This window comes from Simochromis diagramma, unplaced genomic scaffold (assembly GCF_900408965.1).
Source record: "Simochromis diagramma unplaced genomic scaffold, fSimDia1.1 OVJJ01000079.1, whole genome shotgun sequence".
NCBI classification, from domain to species: domain Eukaryota; kingdom Metazoa; phylum Chordata; class Actinopteri; order Cichliformes; family Cichlidae; genus Simochromis; species Simochromis diagramma.
Window position 1 is genome coordinate 5,691,127 of NW_024387075.1, and position 19,106 is coordinate 5,710,232.

Genomic DNA, 19,106 nt, shown 5'->3' on the forward strand with positions numbered 1-19,106 from the left:
AGCATCTGTGTTAACTATTGTGTTGCCTGTGTGCCGAGCAGATGTCGATGAGTGTGCGACGCAGAGGGGCTTGTGTCGAAACGGGCAGTGTGTCAACACAGTGGGCACATTCCTCTGTGTGTGCAATGATGGCTATGAGCTCACTTTAGACGGCAGACTGTGTGGAGGTAAGGAAATGCTGTTTGTCCTTATTTATATTGATCTAATTATGATATTGATATGTTCTATAATATGTACATTTATATCATCCCTTTTCTTCAGATATTAATGAATGTGCAGTGAATCCAGGCACATGTGGTGCAGGAACTTGCCTGAATTTGGATGGTTCTTACAGGTGTATCTGCCCACCTGGCTACCACCTTCATGAGGAAACCTGTGAAGGTAGAGCGTCATAAATCCCATTCATTCTGTGTTGTGGTTTAAAAAAAACTGAGAGGTGAAAAACAAGAATTACTGAAGCAATAAAATGCACATAGAGGTGAATTTCTGCTAACATCTAACTTAGACTAGCTTAGATCAGCTCTACTGGAGTGCACCAGAGGAGGGGAAGCTTCGTCAGACCCCCTTTTTCTTCCTTTCACATGTGAGAATAAGGCTGAGCCAAAAAACATGGGTTGTTTGTATAGTGGGGCTGATGAGGAGATATTCCGGAGACTTCAATACATTCCTGCTTTGTGCTGAGTTCCTAGAAGAAGGGAGGAACAGCTATGAATTCTCAGCATCAGAAGCAGCCACAGCAGCTGGTTATTGTGATAAGTGAACATGTAACAGTGAGGCAACTGCCTTCGTGCAATTATTCACGTGCGAGATTACACTGACATTTAGATGTGCAGTGACATACTGGAAACTGGAATGCTTCTAATGGTTTAAACAACTGGAAATGTCATTTAATGAGGTTCACAATGTTGTTTCTCTCTTTTATGTCAGACACCGATGAGTGCGCCCAGTCACCTGAGATCTGTCAGTATGGAACCTGCTCTAACACTCAAGGAAGCTTCACCTGCTTGTGCCCTGAAGGCTTCCAGCTCTCTGCGTCTGGACGGAGATGTATAGGTAACTGTGTGTGCACGTGTGGGAGTGAGAAGGATGGGAAAAGAAGCTATAAAATTATAGCATGCGTTTGCTTTTACAGTGAAAAGTGAGCACTAGTGGAGACTAAGCAGCAGCCAGTGGTGTCCGGCTTTTCCTGCTCTTTCATGATAGCACACTGTGTTCCAGCTGGTTCTGCTGCTGCTGCCTCAACAAGGCCAAGGGTGGCTCTGAACAGATCACTTTTCCATTTCCTCACTTGTGTGTGTATGTTTATACAGTATATGTGTGTATTTTGGATTGGGTGGGGGTGCGCTGAGTCCTCTGCTAGGGAGTTCCCTCTCCAAACGCTGAAGTGATGACATCACCAGAAGCGTTCGACTGAAGGTTAGGGGATAAACAGGAGGAGTTTGGTGGAAAGTGAGTAACACTGGCAGTAAATTAGTTTGTGGTTTGTGTGTATTACTGAGAAAACCCTGATGATGGTGAGATTTCCAAAATGCATGTATAGTTTCTATAGCTGCATAACCTAAAACAGCCCTTTAACATATTGAGGAATAACATTGTTTTATTTTAGATTATACTCTTCATAATTTAGCAGACTGGAATAGATGTACATATTTAGATTTGACCGCAAAGCCTAAATTTATTTGTGCTAACCGCTCTCCTCCGTGACATCTGTATTTTACATGAATCCTACAATAATGAATGAAGACGTAGTTCTCGGCCACAAAAGGGATTATGGCATTATGCAATATAGTGTTAAAGCAGCACAAGTTAAGAAGAGTTATGTAGCCTGCGTATGCAATAGCAGAGAGAGTACTGACGGGGACAAGAACGAGTAGAAAGTTAAATCTAAAAACAAGTTTAAAATCCTTCTACTCACATCCAAAAACTTTCCTTTTTGATAAAGCTTTTAGGGTCAGGTGACCCTGAACTAGCTCCCTTTGATAGGCTGCAGTCGGCCTAGGTTGCTGGGGGCTTCCCGTGATGCACCGAGTGTTTCTTTTTCACTCACTATTTGTTTTCAAACTCCGCTTTGACTTTAATAATTATTTGTTATTAATCTCTAGCTCTCTTCCACACTGTGTCTTTTTCCTGGCTCCCTCCCCTCACCCTAACCCATCGTGGCAGATGGCTGCCCCTCCCTGATCCTGGTTCTGTCGGGAGGTTTCTTCCTGTCAAAAGGAGTTTCTCTTTCCCACTGTTGCCAAGGGGGTCGTCTGATTGTTTGGGTTTTCTCTGTATTATTTTAGCGATTATCTTGCAGCATAGAGCGACTCGAGGTGACTGTTGTTGTGATTTTGTGCATCGCTGATGGTCACTGAGGTTCTTTGACATCAATGATTTATTAGTGATCACTGTCACTGTGCTCTGTGCAGTTCTAAATTGAATCTGTATGTATAATCATTTGTGACAGATATTGTGACAGCATAGGTGCCACAGTGATGCTTTTGATGTCATTCCCATTGACGTCTATTGATTGCCTGGAAACAGGGAAAGAAAATGAGGCCACCCATCAAAACAAACTCAGCTTCAGCACTGCAGTTAGTAACATTCCCAGAAATGAGCCTCACAAGTTTAAAGTGGCTTGAAAGAACAAATGTCGAGATAGTGTGAAGGATATCAGTAGTTTCTCTATTAGCAGGATGTTTGTTTAACATTCTTTGGTAACAGAATCATTCACCAAATGCAGATATGTGGTGAAGAAAGAGGCTGTGAATTTCATGTTTTTTCTGGCATCGCAATAATTGATACTGGTAGGAAAACAGAAAGAGAGAATAGGAGGGTGATGACACGCATGATTAGTCCTTGGATGGAACCATTTCAGTGATTAGGGGAGTTGCATTTGCAGTATTTGGTATGTGTCTTAACCACTTGGCCACCAGCGCTCGCCAATTAATGATATGTTTTAAATTATAATGCTTCAGTGGTTTTGCAAATGAACATAATTATAACTATTAAATATCTGTCACCACACTTCAGATCGTTGTCCCTGCTGTCATTGTTAGCCAAGAGTTGATTTATTTAAAAGCTTTTTTTTTTTTTTTATCAGGCGACTCTCTTGTTTATTTAGAAAATTTCTTTATTTCACAATTTTCCTTTTATAAAATACAAAATATGAAGGAGATATGCACTTGGAGATTCCAATGCACCCGTGCATATGTGTACATATACTTGCAAGGGGCTGTGCACAGAGCTCCATCAATCTCTTTCGCAGAGAGGCTGACAAATCCGTTTCATGGAGGAAAGTAATGTGACACTCTTTGACATTCTCCTCACAGCACCAGGTGTTCATGTATGTGATCTTTGCTCCTGAGCCAGGTGTGTGAGTGATCTATGGTGGTCAGAAAGCTTATTTGTGTTGAGTTCACTGAAGGCCATTGTTAGCAGGAGAGCGAAACCATATGCTTCCTATTACAAGTAAGGGGCTGCTTAGTCCTGGAGTAACCAGACACACACAGATTGGTGAGTGGAAATAATTATGCAACTTCAGTCTGTACAATTAAAAAATGGTTGAAAACAAGAACACTTTTTCTCATATCGAGGTCCTGTTTTGTACACTGATGTAATAATCAAGTCGCAGGTACAAGCACTACGTAAGACTTTACAGCTTTTACATTGTGGCCGATGAAAACACATAATACTTCAGCTGTTTCTAATTCTGAACTTTTAACATGGTTGTTGTTTAGGGGCCCGAAATGAAGCTTCCTTCTTTTTCATTTTCTTCTTCATATTTTTCATGTAAAAACGTAGGATTCTGCCACACTGATTAGGAATAGTTTCTTCATTCTTTTGTGTTAGTTTCATGTCTTGCCCTTGAGCACTCTGGCACCACCAATTGCTCAAGCTCAGACCATTTATGCGCGTAACTTTTGAACCTCATGACTGATTGTTTTCCAAACTTTTCCCGAATTGTCACGGATGATTTTCGGACTAAGCCTGCTCATTATTCATTCATGTGGATTTTTGATTCTCAGGCTCTTTTGTCTGTTACAGCCAATTGTTTGTGGCAAAGCTTCCAGAAAATGAAAGGAGACTGAAACCAACAACAGAAACAAACAATCAGGAAGATGGTGATCACAGTGATTAACTTGCCATAACGACTCAAGACCCCAGTTTGAGAAAGCATGAAAAAATTTGAGTTGTTTGAAAAAACAGAGTTTTGTCATATTTGCCTTAATCAAATAATCTTTGTGCCTGGGAATCTTCTTCTTCAGGCTGAGGCTATAGTGAACCAACCAGCTATGGATTTACTGATTTATTGAATTATTCAGAGGCAACAAACTTTTCTTACAATCTTTACGGTTGTCAAATAGTTTCTCGAGTTATCTGAACGGTTTTAGATTTTCAGAACCAGCTGTCCTCTGCCAAAACAAGCCAGACAGGATCCTGACTTGATATAGATTATCTTGACGACATTGCGCTTCTAGATATTTCATCCATCTGTTTATCACCATTCACTGTTCTTGCCTTCTCTATGTGTGTTATCCCATAGATGTCCGTGTGAACTACTGCTATACCAAGTTTGAAAATGGGCGCTGTCAGGCTCCAAAACCTCAAAACACTACCAAGGAAGTGTGCTGTTGCATCGGCATGCCAGGTCAAGGCTGGGGAGACCCCTGTGAAATCTGCCCCATCAAAGGACAGGGTGTGTATTCTACACATAAAACAGACACTGCTGCGCAAAACACATAGATGTGAGAAACCGCTCATATTCATGTAAGCTCATGATCAAAACGTTTGATGACTTTTGACATCTGACGGTTCCAGAGGGGTATCGCGATCTCTGCCCTAACGAGGGATATCAACGTGGGCCAGATGAACATCCAAAAGGTAAATAGGCTGATAATAAATCTGCATTTTTCAATATCCCTGTTATGGTTGTGGCATTTAATTTCAATCTGTGTTGACATTCCTGATTGTAGATATTGATGAATGCATCAATAGTCCTTGTGTTAATGGCCAGTGCATTAACACGGACGGCTCTTTCCGCTGTGAATGTCCCATGGGATACCGCCTTGACATTAGTGGAGTCAGATGTGAAGGTCAGTCAGGTCATTTTCTTTTTTCTTATCCTCCTGATTGCTCTTTTAGTCATTCTGAGTCGCTTTTTTCGTTTTTTTTCTTCAATACAGACACTAATGAGTGCGACATTGGAAATCCCTGTGGAAACGGCACATGCACTAATGTTATTGGGGGATTTGAGTGCGCGTGTGATGACGGCTTTGAGCCTGGGCCAATGATGACCTGCGAAGGTATCCGAAGCTGTATCTGAGCCCCCGTTTAGGTCATGGGTGTCTTTATGCGTAACTTGTGGTTTTTCTGTTTCCGGTCCAGACATCAACGAGTGCGCCCAGAATCCTCTGCTGTGCGCCTTCCGCTGTGTTAATGTAGTGGGTTCGTACGAGTGTAAATGCCCAACAGGCTACGTGCTGCGGGAGGACAGGAGGATGTGTAAAGGTATAACAGTAAAATGACTCACCCGTGTAGTCAGAGTTCGCAGGTCCATTAACGGGAAAGCTCTGGTAGAAATTCTCACAAAAAGCCATGCCAGCACCTTCCATAAAGTTACATAACGCACTCTCGCACTATTTCTGTGAGATCCTCAAGGGTTCTCTGTCTGGGATGAACTTAAATCACTCTGACAACTGTAACCCACCGAGTCTCTGTTTACACCTCTGATCTCTCATATACCTCGCACGCCATAGCAACAGTTGTATTTGGAGGGAAGCGGTGAGTCAGGAGGAACATGTCAGTGTCTATAACGTCACTGTTTACATTACAGCTCCAAACAGACCACCAACTACCCCACTACAACCCTGTTATCAATCCAGAGCTCAGTGTTGGATTTAGTGGTTAGATTAAACTCTGGCGTACTTTGTCTGAGTGTCTGTGTTACGTTACCTGTTGCACAGGCATGAATGCACGTGGGCTTCTTGAGGCGTTTGCATCCACTTACTCTTACTATGGTGTTTGTCTTCCAGACCAAGATGAGTGTGCAGATGGTATAGATGACTGTGACAGCAGAGGCATGACCTGCAAGAACCTGATTGGTACATATATATGTATCTGTGCACCTGGATACACACGGCTGCCCAGTGGAGAGGGCTGCATGGGTAATTATCATGGTGTCGTAGGTGGTTTTACCTTGAGTACATTTAATATAGTATGCCTCTTTACACTGTGTGTCTGTCTGCTTTAGATCTGAATGAGTGCACGGCCAAACCGGGTATCTGTAAGAACGGCCGTTGTGAGAACACTGTCGGAAGTTACCGATGCAGATGTGACCAAGGATTCATTCCCAACCCCACTCAGACAGAATGTATTGGTATGTACACTGTCATCAATTTAAAAAGGCTGTAAGGTTATTATCAGAAGAGAACCCCTTTATCTTTAATTTGCTGCCAGATAGATGAGATTAGGAGTACATAATTAAAACAAGTGTTTGCAGTGTCTAGCCACAGAGACAGTAATGGATTAAAAATCATCCATGCTACTTAATAGTTTAACAATATAAATAATTTAGACATTAATGTGCTGTATGTGTTTTGGAAGAACAGATGCTGAAACTGAATTTAATGCTTCCATGGGAATTGAACTTTACCATGATGGTGTCCAAATCTTCCTAAAATAAACAAGGGTCTGTTACTATCAGCAGAGGAGGAAGCAAGGAAGTCTAAATATATAGTATAGCTCTGGATAGCTGTTATGTGTTGAGCATGGTGAGAAAACCTCCAGTGGGACTTTGTAACTGTATGGCTATCTTCCTCCTTACAGACAGTAGTGATATAGCAGTGTGGCTTATCTATTTATGTCTGCTGTGTGAGGCCAGGCCCTGTCTGGGTGGTTTGGTCTGCTTGCTGTTATTGTCTCGCTCTCACGATCCTTTCTGTGTGTGTGTGTCTCTCTCACCCTGCAGATAACCGTGAAGGCGTCTGCTTCACTGAGGTTCTGACCACTCTGTGTCAGATGACTTCTACTAACAGGGTCCCAGTGACCAAGTCAGAGTGTTGCTGTGATGGGGGCAGAGGATGGGGTAACAACTGTGAGCTCTGTCCCCTGCCAGGGACGACCCAGTACAAGAAGATGTGTCCTCTGGGTCCTGGGTACACCACTGATGGAAGAGGTAGCTTAATGAGTATTTAGTAATCCACATTTACTTTCTGCAATTCAGAAGCGTTGAGCTGGAAGTCACCGGATTTGGATGACACTGTGAAGTTATTAGCTAGTTCTAACTAGCTTTTCTAGCAAGGTTCATCGACTGTAAACAGACACCTTCTAATTAGCGCTTAAAATGCTAGATTTTCACTCACCAAAGCTGAAGCACTAACTTCTAGGACACTTTGTGCAGTTAGCCAAACAATAAACAATCATCATTTGAAAGATAGTTGAATAAAAAAAAAAAAACATCCAAAAGGTAAAACATCAACACAGCTGTATAGCCCATCTGTTCCTCGTGCTATACAGTTATCACTTTACTGCCACCAAATATCTGTATTTTTATTAAAATATGAAGACACTGATTTGATGTCCTGCTGAAAATGAACCAATTTTTGCGGTGAAGAAGATCAAGGGAATGTAATCAGAGATATTTAACTACACAACACACACTGCGGTGAATAAACACACTATTGTGCCATTTTTTCCTTCAGTTACCAAGGAGATTGGTAATTTTTTTTGAAATATTACTCTGTGGTTTATAGTTACTCTGTGATTTCCACATTGAAAACCACAAACATGGTTCGGCGCTTAAGTGGCTATAATTAGCTGAGGTGAAGCCTAGCAGAAAGCTTCCGCTTACAGCAGTTTATGTTGGCATCCACCTATCAGTCACAATGGACATGGGCTTAATAAAGCTTAACTTTGAGTCTTAATACAATTTAAACAAGTAGATTATCACTAAATTCACACCCCATTCAGTGAGCACAGAGTAGAAAATTAGCTATGACAGATTCTTTTTTTGTACCATGGGGCTAAATGTGTGTGTGTGTGTGTTTTCCCCCAATTCTAATTTTAGGCATTTTAACACGAGACAAAGGGGACTGACTCCATTTTGCAGCCTCAAATGGTCTAACAGAGGAACTTTTTGACACTTTGACTCAGTTTTTCAGTCCAGAGAAAATAGTAATCAAACATCAATCGATGAAAATAAATACTATGTATCTTTTTATCTGCTTTTGCATTAAGTATCCCTGTTGGTGTGAGTATATGCCAGCAGGCAGTTCCTCCCTCGCTGAACTCCCTTGATATTACAAGGCACAAAAGCAGCATTATTTTAATCATTCCCTATATGTCTGTATTTGGTCAATACAGATAACAATGACAAGGTCAGTGATCATTGTTTCTAAGTTATAAGGCTTTCTGTCAATTTTCAACCAGTAAATTGTGAACTTGGCCTTGACGACCTTGGTGGTTGTAAGCCAAATTTTAATGGACTGTTAACATGATCCCATTCTACACTCCTATACAGGACACATTACGATGAGTTGAGGCCCTAAAAATGGGGCCAGTGATTAATTTTTCTAAAACTGCCATTGCGTGTATGTAAACCAGAAACCAGAAAATTATGAGTAGTGAAGGTTAAATAATATAAGATGGTTGTTGTTATCTGTGTTGACATCACTTGCAAAGCATTAACTTTTTTTCTGGTTAACAAAATTTGTAAGATCAGTGATTTTATACCCGAAATACATTTTTTAATTGATGGTGCATAAAAGAACGCATAACAGATATTTCCTCCAACTTTTGTGGAACTATTTGGTCTTTTGATATGTAATTATTGTCAAAATCTGAAAGAAACCAAATCTTGAACTAACTTGAAGTAAGCTGGCGTTTCTCATTTCTGTCCAGATATCGATGAGTGCCGTGTGATGGGGAACTTGTGCAGGAATGGTCAGTGTATCAACAGTCTGGGCTCCTACAGTTGCATCTGCAAACCTGGCTACACTGCTGACATCACTGGCACGCAGTGTGTGGGTAAGGCTTAAATTCACCTCCAGTGTTTACACGGAATTGAAACCTCTCGTTCTCATTCCTGCTGTCTAGTAAAGAACCCAAACTATGTGGGTGGACTGCCCACACCACTCCTATGAAAAATGCAGCTCGGGTCTGTCTTTCTCATGATCTCTGTTTATGGAATTTCTGGCTACAGGATCTGTTTCTTTATTTTGAATCATTCTGCCTCTCCCTCTAGATGTGGATGAGTGCATACAGGCACCAAAGCCTTGTAACTTTATCTGTAAGAACACGGAGGGAGGGTACCTCTGTTCCTGCCCCCGAGGATACATCCTTCAGGAGGATGGAAAGAGCTGCAGAGGTAACTTGCACAAGCACCAAAAGAAGCCCGCAATTAAGCCCAATGGTTGTCACATCACTTGAGTTCAGCGATTTTCATGCTTGATTTAGTTTCCAGGTTGGAGCTGCTACATTCTGCGTTCTGCTTGCTGTCCTAAGATGCTCAATTTTAAATGCTCACTGCAAGTGTGCCCTTTGCCTTTGACACAGTGCATCTGTCTGTATCTGTGTTTATCAGGCGTGTTTATACGCCTAAACAAATAGTGCTCATAGTGTTCTTTATTTACCATAGTTTTAGCTTCCCCCTCTACAGTACCCCTCTATGTTTCCGGTGTCTAGTTCATTTGTAGGTCAGTGACTGTAGAAGGACTGGAATTTGCTTGAAAAAGAGCAGTCCACATACAGTAGAGCAAGTAGTAGTCTTAGATGACTGCGACCCCTGTATCTTAACTATGAAGTATGAAATAGGTTCAGTTGGGAAATTCATTCTTTATGTTGTTCTTGTTTACAGATCTGGATGAGTGTTCGACCAAACAGCACAACTGTCAGTTCTTATGCGTCAACACCATCGGTGGCTTCACCTGCAAATGTCCTGCTGGCTTCACCCAGCATCACACTGCCTGCATTGGTAAAAACACATATACAGTCTACACAGTCGTATACAACATCCGGTGATTTTTTTCCCCTTTAAATTCTGAATTGTCTTTAATCAAACTGCCTGTGTAGTCTGAATAGGATTTCACACAGACTGTTGGTCTTTTCAAAGAAGAATTTTTTAAAGTGTCATCCTGCCCAGCTCATAATAGACACGGGAAGCACTGTTTTGTCTATTTCTTTATATACCCATTAAATGTTAATGGACTCTGGCGGATATCACACTGATCTTATTAGGCCGGTCTGGTTTGTAGTCATGGCAGCTTAACAATGCTTGTTATGGAACATTGCAGTAGATCGCCATGACAACTCCAAGCCTTTTTTCCAGACCATAAAACGGCACCCGAGACCTCACATCAAATCAGTGTCAGGGAATCCTCGGGTCTGGCTTTTTTTAGAGTGTAACCCAAATGGCACACAGCAGGTGTGGATGTGCTGTTAGTCTACGAGCAATGAGCTGGGAAAAACATGACTGTGACGTAAAACTGTTGTTCCAGTCATACTATGATCGCTGTTTGCCAATATTTAAGAGAAAGTGGCACAAAATGAACCTCTGAGTCATAGGAGGATAGTGTAATTTGGCTGTAGATTCCAAATATGCTTCAAAGTTGACCTAAATTGTTTTTCCTTATTTCAGTCATATGTGTGATTCACTAAGGTGGATGCTCATCAAACAAGCTGTTCAGTGGGGAAAAGCAGTGGCCGTTTCCAGACATATTATAGATGCTACTCTTCTTCTCTCCCCAGCACATCTATTTTGCGCATGTCCAGCACCATCATTTTTTTTGTTCTTCAACTCTGCTAGACTAGCTTGTGTCATTTCACGTGTCGACACAATCTTTGTTTTAAATGACCCCTCTTTCAATCAAGCCATTTTGATCCTTTCCCTTTAAGCCATCTTTCCTGTAATTGGCTGCCCCTCATAAACAGTGGGTGGGTGTGTCTGCTATAATCACCGACCAAATTAAGAATATCCAATGTCCTTGACATCTTACAGAAACAAGAGTAAATAAAACAGTTTGAGCATTTACTAACATGCGGTTTGCTTGTACATGCACAGATTTTATTATGTGAATCTCTACCCATGTTTAGCATGAATCCACAACTGTAATACTTTACATCCACTGACACCAGTAAGGAAAATCATAACGTGTCCACTTTAAATCAGCTTTGAAACCCATAGTTGGGTTGCCTGGGGACAAAGTAGACTATCCTGCTATGCTTTAGCATTATGTCCCACGCACTGATTGTTTCTTCAAATGGAAAGCTAAACTGCAAACGTGTTAGCAGTCTTTCTAAATCTCAACCAACTGTGAAAAATAACAACACATTTAAAAGCTGAGATTTAGAGATTACTCTGTTTCCCAGCCTGAACTTCAACGTTGTGTTCAGATTTACACAGATTCCAATCACAACAATCAAACCTGTTTCTCAAACACCCACTTCTACATTTTTCCCCCCGAAAACTCTTGTTAATGAGCGCTGGCTTTTCTTTTATTCCCAAGGTCAGGAATTCAAATTTAAATATTTGTTTTTGCCACTTCTGATCTGATCTTCGTTCAGCTGATTAGGGATTTTATTCTTGAACCCCTTTCAGACATCAAGACAGTTTGTACCAAGAGTTTACAGTAACCTGACCTATTTTTAGAGGCCGGTGCCAACTGTGAATGAATTTTTATTGACTCAGCAAGTCCAAATCAGGGTAATGAGCCTTTATGCCATGTTTCCAGTTTTACCCTTGTCTGAACCTTCCCTTTTTGTCCATGCAGACAACAATGAATGCGCAACAGACCCCAATCTGTGCGGCTCCAGTGGCGTCTGCCAGAACACGCCAGGCAGCTTCAATTGCGATTGCCAGCGGGGATTCTCATTAGATCCTAGCGGACAAACCTGCGAAGGTCTAAAAACAATTTGTTCCAACCCAGCATCAGCTGATTAATCACAGGAAAAGACTCTGAGTAATTTTGTGTTGTGTGTGTGTGTGCGTTTGACAGATATGGATGAGTGTGACGGCAATCACAGATGCCAGCATGGCTGTCAGAACTTAGTAGGTGGATACAGGTGCAGCTGTCCCCAAGGCTACCTGCAGCACTATCAGTGGAATCAGTGTGTTGGTAAGTTATACCGCTGTCCTCTTTGACAGCAAATATAACAATTCTTTCATTTTGGAACATCCTCATGAATTGGTTGCTAAAATATCAACCATATAGCCTTGAAGTTCTCCAATAGAGTCTATTTTATTAGAAAATCTTCTCAATTTATTGTGTTAGTGCTAATGAACGATTGAAGTAGGTAAAAAATCAAATAAAAGGTAGGGTAACATCAAAAATGCATTTGGTATGTAAAATAAGTAGGAATAGCTAAGTTATCGAGAAAGCAATTATATGTACTGTGTGTGTCCTGATGTGTGCACCGCCGAATAAACAAGTGGTGGTTAGTTAAATCTCTAATTTTAGTTTGAATGTCTGCACATATTTACGACATTCATTGCAGGCTTTCCCAGTATTGTTTGTCTCTTTTAACTGGAATGACCCCGTGTTTGTTTACTTCCCATCAACTTCCTGTGACCCAGATGAGAACGAGTGCCTGAACAGCCAGATCTGCGGGGGAGCGTCGTGCCACAACACCCTGGGGAGTTTCCGTTGCCTTTGCCCCACCGGCTTTAACTACGAGCAGACCAGCGGAGGCTGCACGGACATCAACGAGTGCTCCACGAGCCAGAACCCATGCAAGTTTGGCTGTTCAAACACGGATGGAGGCTACTTATGTGGATGTCCACCTGGGTACTTCCGTGCAGGACAAGGGTAAGTAAACGAGCGACTGCGGTGGTAACGTTTCCTCTGTGTTTATAGGTTACTGATGGCTTTACTTTTGCTTTCAGACACTGCGTCACAGGTTTGGGCTTCACAAGTCCTGGACAGGGAAGTGAAATGGAGGATAATTCCCTCTCACCCGAGGCCTGCTACGAATGTAAAATCAATGGCTATCCCAAGAAGGGACGCAAACGTCGCAGCATTAACTCAACACAGGAAAATCCTCTGGAAGACATGCAGGTATGTATGAAGCCCACTGTCCCCTGTATTTTTTTTAAGAGAAATTGAAGGTTTTGAAAAGTTGATGGATTCTGTAAGAGACACTACGTTTATATTTCACTACTTTAAGTCTTAATAAAATAAATAAATGAAGGTCCCTGATTTCTTCCAAAGAGTTTTCCCCTCTATAGCAGGGAAAGGCCTTGTAACAGAAATGGGACCAAAACCTTCATGTAAAAAAAGGAACAACTTTGTGAAAATCAGTATTAAATGACAGATCTACCAACCGATTACAAGTCATTTTTTTTTTCATAATGTCTCCAGCGTCTAGTCAGACTTTAATTAACACTGATTCACAGATTCACTCTGCTGTGTTTGCACACGACTTTACTATTGGACATCTTTAGCCTCTAAACTCAGCCAGACCACATTTTCTCTTTGCAGCTAACTGAGACAGAGGCGGTCAGCCTGGCCAGTGTGGACATCGAAGATACTCTCCAGTTCCACCTGAACATCAGTGACCTGAGTAACCGCGACCACATCCTCGAGTTTACCCCGGCCTTAAGCACACTGAGCGACCATGTGCGTTACAGCATCGACTATGGGAATGAGGAAGGCTACTTCAAAATCAACCAGAGGGAGGGTGTCAGCTACCTGCACTTGAGCAAGAAGAAGGGCCTCGTGCCAGGCGCATACTACCTTCAGATCAGCAGTATGCCCCTCTACAGGAAGAAGGAGCTGGCTGAGCTGGAGGACCAACATGATAAAGACTACCTCACAGGACAGCTGGGAGACATACTGAAGATGAGGGTGCAGATCATGCTCCATTAACCATCACAAGACTGAGAGAGGCGGATGTTGCCAGCAGCTGCTAATCCAGTGTCAAGCTCACAGTCCCTCCTGAAAAAGGCCAAACATTTCTGACTCTGGTTCAGCAGCTAAGGGTTAACGTCTACTCACTCGAAGGGCTCGCCACCAAAGAGACAAGACGGGGGTGGGGGTGGGGGGGGATGGACTGTTCTGTGTCATTTGATCACCAAAGATGATTCTGCATATCATAGGTACAATTTCTGTGGAAAGTATCCACCGAAGGTGTGAAAGATTCCAGTCGAAATAAAAAGCATATCACCCCGACACACCACTCCAGCTGCGTTTAAAGCACTATTGAGGGTGTGGATAGGGTTTGTAATTGTATGGTTTAATCTTGTATAATGATATGTGGAATCGGATGCCACATTGAAGGGCTTGTGGACTGCAGAAAGCTCTAAGGGCCAAGTTTGTTTGTTTTCTTAGAACTCAGCTTAAGTGGCGGGGGGATAAAAAGAAAGAGGCGAGTCCCAATAGTCTGAAATAAATTCATTTCCTCCCCTCAGGTAAATGACTATCAAACCTGGATACACACATTTCTTTGTTTCCCCAAATAAGGCTTAGGAGAGGAGAGGAACCCATTGTGGACTATTGAGATGTAGCTATGTCGGAGGTTGAACAACTCCTACCGCGTATTTTTGAACTATGCTTTTCCATTTTCCTACTGACTAGAATAATTCATATTTACTGGTGCTAGCAACACATCCACATAGACTTTTGAATGCACTCAGTAGTGAACAAGGCACAATCCCATTGGCCTTTCTGAAGGTTTCGTGTCTTTGCAACAGTAACAGCTAGCTTCATAGCCTGCCTGCTCTCCTCTATACTACATGTAAATTGTGTTTATACTGTAATAATCAATGCCACTTTTAATCTATGAAGCTTTTGTAAACTAGAGGAAGCCCCTGGAATAGAGGGGAAGGGGTTGTAATGGTGCTTATAATGACCAACTACTTCCTTTGTAAACTGTGTATACATACAGACACACACACACACACACACAAACGCACACACAAAACACATTGATGATGCCAAACCTGGGCCTTCATGATTATGCACTGAGGTCTTCATGGCCACATATTCTCTCACAAGTCAAAATCAGTGCTGCATTGCAATGGACCAGCCTGACACCAGTCTGTGTTCCATGTTCACATCAGTGAGGGTTTAGATGTAAATTCACAATAAAAACATTTTTGGAGTACATGTACTCACTGCTGTGTTTCCCCCCTTTATCTGAATTGTATTACCATTGTAACCAAGTTGAGCAGGCACCTATATGTCCTCTTTCTGCACACGTCTGTATTAAGTAAAGGGAAGTTACCAAGTCTCTGGCGGATGAAATAGTTTGAGCAGATTACATTCTTGTGTATGACTGCCCCCATGTGGCCATATGGAAGAATAGCTTTGTTGAGAATTTATAACTTTAGTGAACTTTTACTAGGAACGCATGGTTTGAAGTCCCAGCAAAACTCTAGACTCAAATATAAAACAAAACTTTATTTCTTATTTTATCAAAGTTAAGACTAACATATTTTAAAAACACATGAGGGTTTCAGTTGGTTCCAGTTGATCCAAAACCTCCAGCGCCACGGTCTGTTTCATCGAGTGTCTAAAACAGAAAAGATAAATAAATAAAGGCAAACACTTGGATTTAAAGACTAAAACTAATCTGAAGAAATACACAAGAAAACAAATGCATTATTAAACCTTTATTATTTCTATATAGTTTTCTTTTTCCTACTCTGAACACTCAAAGCGACTTCTTTAAGCAACCTTAAAGAAGACTAATTTTCTGGTTCTGAAACTCAGAGGATGAGATTCAGCTTTATGACAATTTCTGTGTCACTTGTAGTGCTGTTCACGTTCATTTTGTTTCACAGACATAAGCCTAGACATCTTTAAGTAGAATAGCCTATAATAATTCAAGAGCAACCAAAAAAATGGCAGCTTCTAATAGCCACACAGCTGAAGCTTCGCATCTTTTCATGACCATCTATGTTGCACCGTTTTTAATTAGATCTACCCAATAAACTCAACTTTGAATTTACCTCTTGCTCCACCAGATCTGGGTAGCAGATCTTCTCACACACCAGCTGAGCAACTCTGTTGCCCTTTTTCACTGTAAGGTTAAAAGGAAGCAGATGAGATAACCTTTAAATCTGACTGATCGATAAAAGTCTTCATATCAAGCGTTTATGTGTATACTTTCATTATTAAGCTCCAATGAGCTCCAATAGGCTGAAAAGTGTCAACAGTAAAAATATTATTTATTTTTTGGCTTAAATGAAATATAAGCAATATATGTGAAGCTCAATTTATCATTCTCAGATCACTTTTAGACCTTTTTTTGGTCTTCAAAGTGAAGCCAATAGCTTAAATAGTCTTTCACACAAATACCAATTCTTTTTTTTTTTTTTTTTAAATCACAAATTTTACTGATAAATAAAAGCTGATAATTGCATCAATCTTTTAAAGTATCCAAGTCTACTTTTGTACCATACTGCATCTATATTAAGTGGAGCGCATGGATATCATCCCCTAATCTGATTACTTTCATTGGTTACTGTGGTTATGAAAGACTGACAATATACATTATTGTCACCATAACTCACCTTCAAACGTCTCTTTGCCAAAGTTGAACAGCACAACACCAACATTTCCTCTGTAGTCCTCATCTACAACTCCAGCTGAGGAGAACATGCGACACATAACACAAATTAAAATGTCATGTCTGTACACTACTGGGGTTAACTTGCAATGATTAGGTCAGATAGCTAGCTAGCTCACCACCAACATCAATGAAGTGTTTTGCTGCCAGTCCAGATCTTGGTGCTGGGGAGGGAAAAACCACAAAAAGACAGTTACAGACGACCTGGTGTTTTACAACTGGTGCACAAACAGGAAAGACTAACACGAGTTCACACAACAGATAACTCAAATAAAATAAAATAAAAAACAACCCAAAAACAAATAAAAATTGAATAGCAGAGAGACACTCACCAACTCTCCCATAGTAGCCATGTGGAACTGCTATCTGAATGTCTGTCTTTACAATGGCCTTATCCATAGGAGGAATGGAGTAATTATACGCACTGTTAAGTAAAGACAGTAAAGGTAAGCGTATCTGCATTTTTTAAAATAATACTTTAAGTTAAAGGTACAGACTTAAATATACATGCACACACATCAACAGTCACAAATTAGGCATCTAGTGAACCTAACCTAACAATTTCAGTTTAAAGAGTTACTAACCTGTAGAGGTCATAACCTGCTGCTTTAGCTGAGCCTCTGGTCGGGGTCGTAGCATGTTCAGAAAGTTTTGCAAATTTGAGGACAGGTCTTTCCTCTGCAGGGTTTGTTTCTGTCTTTGTTCTCTTTGATGGAGAAACTGCAGAAGCATCTGTGACTTCTAGGACGGGCATGTTGGTAAAGTATGCACAATTAAAAACCTACAGTACAATAAAAAATTAAAACCTACTAAAAACTAAGTAATTGATAATTAAAGGACGACACTACAAACTTCCACCAACAATCTGCTTCAGTGTGTTCCCGGGTCTGCGAGATTATTTGTATGAGATTCCCGCGTTCAGTCAAAGTAACGTGAGTTCTCGCGAGAGTTACTAATATATTTCGAACTTCCGGTGGGAAAATATATCAGCCTACAAAAACAAAAAGGAAATCGTTGACATAAGCCTTATACATTATATATCCGAACAAAGCAGAATGACTGTTTCGCTTACGTGGTTCGAACACGACAAACAAGAAAGAAAAGAACATGACCAAACCAAAGCAGACAGTTACAAAACGCTAGGCAGGCTAGCAAAGCTAATGCCACTAAGCACTTCCTGGCGTGTCGGTCATAGTGGTGTTATCGCTCGTAATTTCTTGCTTGCCTTTATTTTTAGTTGTCATTTGAAAGTGCAGTTCTTCCCCCAAGAAACGCGGAGCAGCGTTAAAAACCCGCGAGCATAGTTGAAAGTCCTTTAGCAGTATTCGGGCCATACTGTTAATAATTTCGTTTTGCAGGTTTCGCAGGTTTCTCAGGTTCACGAACGCCGCACTCCCCCCCCGTGTCTCGGAGCAGCTCTAAGCTTCAGCAGCGTATAAAGTACGCAAACGATTTGATAGGCTAGAACCAAGAAACGAAACACGATTTATATACTCTTCGTCGTATCGACTCGCAACCCAGTTCTGGTTGATAGGGTATGTTTTTAAATATAAATTTAATTTGCTGTCACAGCAGCTGAGCTAGTTCAAATCGTGGCATCAGCACCGAGATTTGGCATTATCCCCAAACGCTGCTGCATCATACCCAAAATGCTGTGCGGTCATCTCCTACTCCATATGCCACAGCATGCCCCTACATGCCGTCATAGCATCTGAACGTGCTGGTATCACGATTTAAATCAGAATCAAAATATTTTATTAATCGCCAAGGAAATAATGTGGTTACAGTTGCTGTAAGACAATAACAGTAACAAACTGAACTAAATTTAATAATGTAAAAAGAGCATGTGCAAAAGAGTCTAACTATTGCACTGTGTAGTGTGCATTAGATGGGCAGGATTACTGTGGCCCCTAGAGAGTTTGTACATGCTTTGTCTCTAGGGGCCACCGTACAGGATTGATTTCTTGCATCGTTCTTTGGTGCATTTGGGTAATTTCAGTCTTTCACTGAATATTCTCCTGTGACTGGCCAGCATGTCATGGCGAAGGTGGGAGGTATTATCCACCATTGTCCTTATCGTGGACAACACCCGCCTCTCTGACACCACCTTAAGGGAGTCCCAGCTCCATCCTTACAACACTACTGGCGTTTCGGATCAGTTTTATTGAGTCGATTGGCATCTGCGACTGACCACAATAGCAGGGTGGTATTGACCACAATAGCATAGAGGATGGTACTGACCACAACAGACTCGTAAAAAATCCTGAGCATTGTCTGACAGATTTTAAATGATATGGTATGATCACCTTAATTCGTCAACACAGCCTGAATTCTTCAGGCATTTTGAAGCTGTTTTTTGGAAACAGCTTCGCTCTGTTCTCTGGCAAGATGATTCCGTGCTACTTAAGTAAAGTTAAGGTCCAGGATCTGGTGAGGCCAATCCATGACTAGTGGTGCTGTTTTTCTATCTAGGTATGCTTTTACTGGATTGGCCATGTGTTTGGGATCTATTGGCAATCAGATGCTTTCCAGATGGTACTACATAGTGGCTCAAAATC

The 19,106-nt window shown here is 41.3% G+C and overlaps 2 protein-coding genes across 3 annotated transcripts in view; one reads left to right on the top strand and one right to left on the bottom strand.

Moving 5' to 3' along the window:
• The window catches only part of fbn1 (fibrillin 1), a 62,770-nt gene extending 47,678 nt beyond the window's left edge, over nt 1-15,092 (top strand). Inside the window, exons 48-66 of the mRNA XM_040045376.1 lie at nt 42-167; nt 262-381; nt 928-1,053; nt 4,529-4,681; nt 4,804-4,866; nt 4,959-5,078; nt 5,169-5,288; nt 5,371-5,493; nt 6,018-6,149; nt 6,236-6,361; nt 6,953-7,159; nt 8,884-9,009; nt 9,227-9,349; nt 9,839-9,955; nt 11,751-11,879; nt 11,976-12,095; nt 12,554-12,785; nt 12,863-13,034; nt 13,458-15,092. Coding sequence (XP_039901310.1) covers nt 42-167; nt 262-381; nt 928-1,053; nt 4,529-4,681; nt 4,804-4,866; nt 4,959-5,078; nt 5,169-5,288; nt 5,371-5,493; nt 6,018-6,149; nt 6,236-6,361; nt 6,953-7,159; nt 8,884-9,009; nt 9,227-9,349; nt 9,839-9,955; nt 11,751-11,879; nt 11,976-12,095; nt 12,554-12,785; nt 12,863-13,034; nt 13,458-13,844 — 2,822 coding nt within the window. The 3' untranslated portion in view covers nt 13,845-15,092. The remainder of the gene's footprint in view (nt 1-41; nt 168-261; nt 382-927; nt 1,054-4,528; nt 4,682-4,803; nt 4,867-4,958; nt 5,079-5,168; nt 5,289-5,370; nt 5,494-6,017; nt 6,150-6,235; nt 6,362-6,952; nt 7,160-8,883; nt 9,010-9,226; nt 9,350-9,838; nt 9,956-11,750; nt 11,880-11,975; nt 12,096-12,553; nt 12,786-12,862; nt 13,035-13,457) is intronic.
• A 265-nt stretch (nt 15,093-15,357) lies between these two features.
• dut (deoxyuridine triphosphatase) lies at nt 15,358-18,146 on the bottom strand. 2 transcript variants are annotated; one of them, XM_040045379.1, is made up of 7 exons: nt 17,774-18,146; nt 17,133-17,289; nt 16,881-16,972; nt 16,668-16,712; nt 16,493-16,567; nt 15,929-15,999; nt 15,358-15,489 (listed from the first exon to the last, which is right to left on the bottom strand). In XM_040045379.1, exons 1-7 carry the CDS (start codon nt 17,880-17,882, stop codon nt 15,433-15,435), a joined length of 606 nt encoding a protein of 201 aa, XP_039901313.1. In that variant the 5' UTR covers nt 17,883-18,146; the 3' UTR covers nt 15,358-15,432. The 2 variants fall into 2 exon arrangements, with proteins under 2 accessions (XP_039901313.1, XP_039901314.1); XM_040045380.1 differs by lacking the exon at nt 17,774-18,146 and having other exon boundaries at nt 17,133-17,760.
• Between the last annotated feature and the right edge of the window lie 960 nt (nt 18,147-19,106).

Bases quoted from the DNA above. Each gene is read 5' to 3' on its own strand.
- dut (XM_040045379.1), bottom strand. From the start codon at position 17,882: ATGGCCCGAATACTGCTAAAGGACTTTCAACTATGCTCGCGGGTTTTT. The intron at 17,290-17,773 runs GCAAGCAAGAAA...TGCCCGTCCTAG, and splicing joins AATGACAACTAAAAATAAAG to AAGTCACAGATGCTTCTGCA. The intron at 16,713-16,880 runs GTGAGTGTCTCT...TTCCCTCCCCAG, and splicing joins TGGCTACTATGGGAGAGTTG to CACCAAGATCTGGACTGGCA.